Here is a 7,539-nt window from a genome sequence, read left to right as displayed (position 1 = left end):
AGTGTCTTTCTGTGATTTTACTGAGTTTGAGTTTTGTTTCTGTCCAATTAGAGGAAATACGGAAACATGTCTGGAGAAGTGAGAATCTTTTTCTGTTGCACAGACTTTTCAGTTTGTTTGGCGATGGTGTCGCTCTCTGAAAAACTAAAAGAACTCTACACACAATTCCGAAACACACACACACACACACACACACACACACACACACACACACACACACACACACACACACACACACACACACACACACACACACACACACACACACACACACACACACACACACACACACACAACCATCACATGAGTAAACATTTATAAGAATCAGTTGAGGACTGATGGGCTCAGTGCAAAACACTAAAATCAATGGAAAACACTTCTTCTCTATTCAGCATAATGACTTAGGCCTTTGTTATGTTTAGTGTTACGGACAGTACATACATATGTGTGTGGTGAAATATTTTTGAATTTTGTTTTCATACTAAGAACACACACAATTACACGGGAACAAATATGTTAATTTTTTCTTCCACAAAAACAATGTACATACATCGTGTACATCTTAACCAACACAAAGTTGACTATACAAAACAACAGAAGAATTTACTGTATACAGCAAATACAAAGACAAATACAGAAAACAATGAAATATTTCAAATTCTGATAGGTGTATCTTACACTTGATGGTGTGTTAGTTGAACACACTTCAGAAAGAATCACGATATTACTATGCGCGAGTAAGTCCTAGATATTCCCACAATTGATGCCTACTCTCAACACTGTATAAATGCCACATAATTCAGTATTGTAATCATGACGATTGTGCCTCACAATAGTGACCACTCTATGTCTATTTCTGATACTGTCGTGTGTTCCAGAGTCGCCGGGCGGGAGGCGGCTGCAGTGGAGCACCAGTTCATCTTCACTGATGAGGTTGATTCAACCTCACAAAAGACGAAGGAGGGGAAGGAACGTCATCGGCCTGCGTGCCGTTGTTGAAGTGCCTGGCTGGAATGGCCATGCCAGGCGATATATTCCCCGCTGCTTGGCCAGGGAAAACATCGCTTGTGATGTGGCCAGATGCAAAAAGAAGTTTGCATCTGACCACAGCAAACTTTAGCATAGTTTTTTCTTTTATGGTAAATGGACTTCACTCATATAGCGCCTTTACGCTGAGAGCAGCCCCAAAGTGCTTTACATGATTCATCACTGTCACCCATTCACACACCATTGGAAGCTGCAGCCAAGCAAGGCACTGTCACTTCAATGGGAGCAGTTTGGGGTTCAGTGTCTTGCCTAAGGACACTTCGGCATGTAGATGGGAGTTGAACCTGCAACCTGCAATCTGATTGGGAGACAACCGCTCTACCAACCGAGCTATGCCACCCACTGTCATGTAAAAAACAACAACTATGCTGGCTCGGCCATACATTTTCCATCTCCAGGCAGAACAAAAGTCCTCAATAGGATTGAGGAATGTAGAATATGGAGGGAGATAAAGAACTAAAAATCATGGGTGGACAGTGAAGAACGAGAGCAGCCCTGTGGGAACTTACGTTGTACCAAATGACAACAGTACCCGAGCCGCTCTGGGCCGTCTGTCTGATCCGGTGGAACGAGTGTGTCGTATCAGGTGTCCAGGAATGTGATCAGATGTTCTGTGTTTTGTTGGGGCCGAGGGTCGCGTGGCGAGGAATGACGCCGTGGTGTGTAATCGGCTTCTGCATTATGATGTTGGCCAGGCACTTCAACAACGGCACGCAGGCCGATGACGTTCCTTCCCCTCCTTCGTCTTTTGTGAGGTTGAATCAACCTCATCAGTGAAGATGAACTGGTGCTCCACTGCAGCCGCCTCCCGCCCGGCGACTCTGGAACACACGACAGTATCAGAAATAGACACAGAGTGGTCACTATTGTGAGGCACAATCGTCATGATTACAATACTGAATTATGTGGCATTTATACAGTGTTGAGAGTAGGCATCAATTGTGGGAATATCTAGGACTTAGTCGCGCATAGTAATATCATGATTCTTTCTGAAGTGTGTTCAACTAACACACCATCAAGTGTAAGATACACCTATCAGTATTTGAAATATTTTATTGTTTTCTGTATTCTTCTTTGTATTTGCCACAATGTTACGGCGTTATTTTGTAGGACCATGTTCATTCTTTCAGTTGCCTGATCAGGAGACAGAAGACGTTCAGACCACCTTGTGTTGGTAAACTTTCAGTTCTGCAAAACAAATAGTAAAATACTGTAAATACTGTGTGGGAATACAAAGTAGAAATATATTTCCCACATGAACCATACTTTATTTGTGCAGCCCTACAGAACAGTCCACATACAATACTGTACCACTGTACCCCTACTGTATTGTACTGAGTACTGTAATGATATGCAGTCCTGCAATTTTCGAGAGAGAGTAGATTTCTTATCTGTTCTCATTTCGGAAAGTCCAGATGATGGAAGCTACAGTGTCTCTGCTTGTTTTTTCTCCAATGTTGGCATCTGTTGCTCCAAAACAAAACAGCTCACCTGTTGCCCTGTTGTGCTAAAATTCCCATTTCTGAGTGTAAAACTGTGTGATGGGTGTCAGTGGTGAGTCAGTGGGCATAAAAGAGCAATAAACTTTACAATTTTGAGTGAGAGTGTGTTCCATGTGAAAACAAGAGATTGTCTTTGTGACAATTGAGCCACTTGCAGAGACTTTGTGTGTCGTGTAACGAAAGTGTGTTTTAGAACTGAAATTTGAGTGTGAAGCAGGAATTGTGCTTGTAGTTTAGCAGAATTGGCTCGGGGCTTCGATGCATGAGTTACATGTTGTGGCCACTGTCTCACAAGTACCAGTATTTGTGTGTAAACGATTGAAGAAGAACTAACTACAGAAAAGGATTACTTCAACTGTGGATTTCTGTGTAAATTGTGCCGCCTAGTGGAACAATAATCAATTACACCCGGGGCCTTTCTGTGTGGAGTTTGCATGTTCTCCCTGTGTGTGTGTGTGTGTGTGTGTGTGTGTGTGTGTGTGTGTGTGTGTGTGTGTGTGTGTGTGTGTGTGTGTGTGTGTGTGTGTGTGTGTGTGTGTGTGTGTGTGTGTGTGTGTGTGTGTTTCCTCCCACAGTCCAAAAACATGCATGTGAGGTGAATTGGTGACGCTGAATTGCCCCTAGGTGTGAATGTGAGTGTGTGTGGTTGTGTGTCTTGTTTGAGTTTGCCCTGTGACAGACTGGCGACGTGCCTGGGGTGTATCCTGCCCTCGCCCACAGCATGCTGGGATCGGCTCCAGCGCCCTGTGAACCTGAGAAAGATAGAAGATGGAGGGATGGATTGAAAAGTTTTAAACTATTGTAGTATATGCTATATAAAAGAAACACTTTTTTTTTGTTTAATTAGCAACTTTATGAGTGAAAGTTAAATAGACTAATATTTCCAAGGTTCATGCAGTCCTTTATGTTTTTTTTTTTAACAATTTTTATAACTGTTCTATTCCACTGTTTTAGTGGGTTTAAGGTAGAACAAAAAAAAGGAATTACTCTCAGATTATGTAAGTCTTCAATAACCGTTGGAAGAAGGTGAATACTTGAGAATTCTGCTTGTTTAGAAAAAAAAACAAAAAAGCATTCCGGAATAGGGCTGTACGGTGCAGTGGTTAGTACTCCTCCCACACACTGAGAATATCCTGGTTTCTGTCCAATCTAGTTCAGTGACATTGGTGCTGGAACACACAGACACACAGACACACAGACACACACACACACACACACACACACACACACACACACACACACACACACACACACACGCTTATCTATTCATTTTTTACTTTTATTCTGCATATCTTTGCAAACACATTGCCTTCGACTATGTTATGCACGTGCTGGTGATGTCACCTCCAAAAGTTATAGGGTGCAGTTTTTGTTGTTTTTTTTCAAATCCTGGAACGTAGTCGATAAATTGTCAACTCATGAGTCGCCAGCGTAGTTCGGCAGACGGGAGAGTCTGTTCAACCACACTGCAGTCACTAAGCATCACTCAAGAGGAAGTAGCACGTTTACTCACAGGCCCTTCAATGTTTACAAAGAGTGTCGGAAAAAAAATCAAGTCTCTGCATTCAGATTATTCTCGCAGCTCAATGATGCTATAAGCCTGCGTCTGTGAAGACATCACGGCCTTTTTAATCAGAGGCACCGCAGCAACACTGCCCCATCTTTTTTTTTTTTTTTTTAATCCACTATGGTATCATTTGGCATGTGCTGATACAATTGATACTACAACCCTGATCAACCTCATGGACGACCGTTGTGTTAAAGATAACATTTTAGTGCATTCAATCAAGCGATGGCATTGGCAGCTCAAAGGAGCTGCCAATGCCATTGCTGGAGTCGTCGTAATGTCTGATAAGAGCAAGATTCATTGTGGTGGAAACGAAGGTCAGGCAAAGGTCTCTCGTAGGATGAGCTGAGATAAGAAGCAGACCTGATAATGGTGTCTTCATCTTATTTATCTTTCTTCTTTTTTTTTTCCAGATATCGAAAATCCGTTTAAAAGGATATCACAATATATGACAGTCATACAGTTGCTACTTTGCATCTACATCATTTATAAATGTTTAAATAAGTATTGCATCACTACATAAACTCAAGGTCAGAGAAACAGCCGCTGCATGAGCTTTGGGTTTGCTCACAGCCATTGTAACAGACAATATATGAAACAGACAGGCTGACTGGCAAATGCAAACTGTGTAAACTAGTGTTTGCTTAACCTGTTGTCCATGGAGGTCCCTGCACCAGGTCCAGACCTCCACGCTCATAAAAGTGCAATCGCTTGCATCTTTCAAAGGCTGATAAGAGTGTCACATTGCCGCCATTTAGGGCACATCAGCTTAATATGAATGAAAGTATGCAGCAATTCGTTTTTGTTCTTAAATTCCCATCCAATCAGGTTCAGTTTTCATATTTAAATGAGGAAATAATGCCAGTATTACTAACTCCTTGTTTACGGTAAGAAATACACATTTGTTGAGGTTTAACTGTGTATCTTTACTAATACTGGACATTTTGTTGAATCTCAACACACTTTTAATGAGAGACAACAAAGCTTGCTGTTTATAGTGAAAAACACTTGCTTGCGTAGCCCTCGCATCCTTTATCTATCCAATCCGGTGTTGTATATTTGTCAGCTGTCACCGACAAGAGTTCAGGGATTTCTCTCAGGTCGAAGTTTCCAAAAATGCTAAGGACATAAACAGTTAATATTAACTCCAAATATCAAAGGTCTTGCTTATCAGTAATCACTGGATTAAGGTCAAAGGTATCACTTGTAACACGTAACCTGACGGATCGCCGTTGTACAAACTAAGCATCTGACATCATTACACTGGGATAAGACTTTTGCATGTTTATGCTGTGAATCTGTGTTAGTGCACAAGTTTAGTTTTGCATGTGCTATAGCAGATTGATAATCTCCCTTGATTGCTCAGCTTCAAATGCAGCGAGACAGAAACTGTTCTTAAAACATCCACACTAAGTTTGGCATTTCTTACATAATTACAGGGGTTTAGCGCTTAATGTGATGAATGTGTTCCAGCTATGACTAATACCTTTTGCAAACAGAGACAGGTTTAACAGGTTGTGGCCCCATTGAAAAAGCAACACACTATGGATCTTGGGAAAATGAGCTTTAAACTTCCACATCAGCAATCGTGTTGATGTGGAGATAAGAGGGATGCGTGGATTTAAAAGGAGCAGTGGACTCCGATCAAGACACTCCTTTGCTGCAGAGTCGTCCAGCTCACTCTCACCGCCACCATGACTTTCAACGGCAACTGGAAGGTTGATCGCAATGAGAACTATGAGAAGTTCATGGAACAAATGGGTGAGTACTGCAATAGTCTGTTGGCATGCTTTCTACAAAGATACACAGTTTAGAGTAGTGAAGTGAGCCGTATACCTGTGGCGGCTCCCTGTGTGTAGAGAGGACTGTCATATCATCTGGATCTGATTTACTACTAATAACATACAACTTCACACGTCAGTTTGCCAAAATAAATTATGAATGAAATATATGCATGCGTCTCATATTCATGCAGATCTATTCGAATTTCATCACATTCATAATGATAATTAAACCTTTAATAAAATACAATGAAACAAATTTAATAGGTTAGTAACCTGACTTTGAACCAAACACAAAATAATTTCGGGATTTGATTCTCGCAACCTCTACAAATACAAAAGATTTCTTTCGTTGTATGCAAAAAGATCAAAACCTCACAGATTGCCTGCCATTGTTTAAATCCTATTGTTGGGTCTCGACAGGCGTCAACATGGTGAAGAGGAAGCTGGCGGCTCACGACAACCTCAAAATCACCATCGAACAGACCGGAGACAAGTTTCACATCAAGGAGAGCAGCAACTTTCGCACCCTGGAATTAGACCTTACCCTCGGCGTCACATTTGAGTACAGCCTGGCAGATGGAACAGAGCTATCCGTAAGCAAAAACAATGGCGTTGAACTTCACTCCCAAATGATTCACTGAAATACTCAAGTTGAGACATGAAAACGACATCCAATCCTGTGTGCTGAGCTGCTCATATTGCTTCACACTCCCTTCATGCTTCAACCTTTTAGCAGTGATTGACTGTTCATTAGCTGGGACATTGTGGTTATTCTGGTTCAGCGGATTTCAGCTCACCTCTGCAAGAAATGAACTCAACCGTCCTTTAGACCTTTGCAGAATATCTCCTGCCTGGTCTTCTTGTCACATCTTTGTTTTGACTGCGCAGGGTGCATGGACAATGGAGGGAGACACGATGAAGGGGGTTTTCAACAGGAAGGACAATGGAAAAACATTAACAACAACCAGAGTCATTGAAGGAGGTGAACTTGTACAGGTAAGGCTGGGATTTGGGCGTAGAAATGTTGATTTTTAAGTAAACATTTATAAGTGTTTAGATGGGTTGAAGGTGTTCTATCTTATCTTCTTGATTATATGTTTTTGAAAACTTTCTTTCGCTGATTGCAAAATAACATGACTGACATGGCATTTTCCCTGCAGAGCTACAACTACGAAGGTGTGGATGCAAAGAGGATTTTCAAGAAATGTTAGATGAAACCAACCAACTGAAGAACGACATATTTGACATCAGGATTACTTAACAGTATTGTGTTGTATTGTCAACTACTTATATGAACATAAGCAGAAACAAGTGCACTAGATGTAACACATCAGATTTTGATACTTGCATTAAAAAAAAAAAAAAATTGCTGTTCTGATTTTCATTTGTCGAAATGAGCATTCTTACTGAAAAGACGGACGTTTGTGTGACATTAACCGACACAGTGAGGCGAGTCATTTCAGAGTGATACAGTAATTGAAACTTTATTCAACAATGAATAAAAATAAATATATATTATCTACAAAAATATAAAGTGTAGACAGATTTTATGTTTCTTCAAATTGATCTGTACTTACACAAGTCATGAAGCATTCACTGAAACGTCAACAACTCAACTCAGCATTAATGTCCGGCCACA

General features: G+C 41.0%; 1 protein-coding gene across 1 annotated transcript; it reads left to right on the top strand.

Moving 5' to 3' along the window:
- Nucleotides 1–4,237: 4,237 nt before the first annotated feature.
- On the top strand, nucleotides 4,238–7,283 carry fabp2 (fatty acid binding protein 2, intestinal). Its single transcript, XM_080464779.1, has 4 exons — nucleotides 4,238–5,877; nucleotides 6,321–6,493; nucleotides 6,789–6,896; nucleotides 7,061–7,283. Exons 1-4 carry the CDS (start codon nucleotides 5,811–5,813, stop codon nucleotides 7,109–7,111), a joined length of 399 nt encoding a protein of 132 aa, XP_080320905.1. The 5' UTR covers nucleotides 4,238–5,810; the 3' UTR covers nucleotides 7,112–7,283.
- The last annotated feature ends 256 nt before the right edge of the window (nucleotides 7,284–7,539 follow it).

The sequence above is a fragment of the Lipophrys pholis genome (genome assembly GCF_963383615.2).
Source record: "Lipophrys pholis genome assembly, chromosome: 5".
Lineage (NCBI taxonomy): Eukaryota > Metazoa > Chordata > Actinopteri > Blenniiformes > Blenniidae > Lipophrys > Lipophrys pholis.
The sequence above is the reverse complement of the archived record's forward strand: the minus strand, read 5'-3'. Positions and strand labels throughout refer to the sequence as shown.

What these genes read in the sequence shown, in the direction of transcription:
- fabp2 (XM_080464779.1), top strand. Translation starts at nt 5,811, where the DNA reads ATGACTTTCAACGGCAACTGGAAGGTTGATCGCAATGAGAACTATGAG. An exon ending in CAGATGGAACAGAGCTATCC is followed by an intron (nt 6,494 to 6,788) that starts GTAAGCAAAAAC and finishes TTGACTGCGCAG; the next exon opens with GGTGCATGGACAATGGAGGG. An exon ending in AAGGAGGTGAACTTGTACAG is followed by an intron (nt 6,897 to 7,060) that starts GTAAGGCTGGGA and finishes TTTTCCCTGCAG; the next exon opens with AGCTACAACTACGAAGGTGT.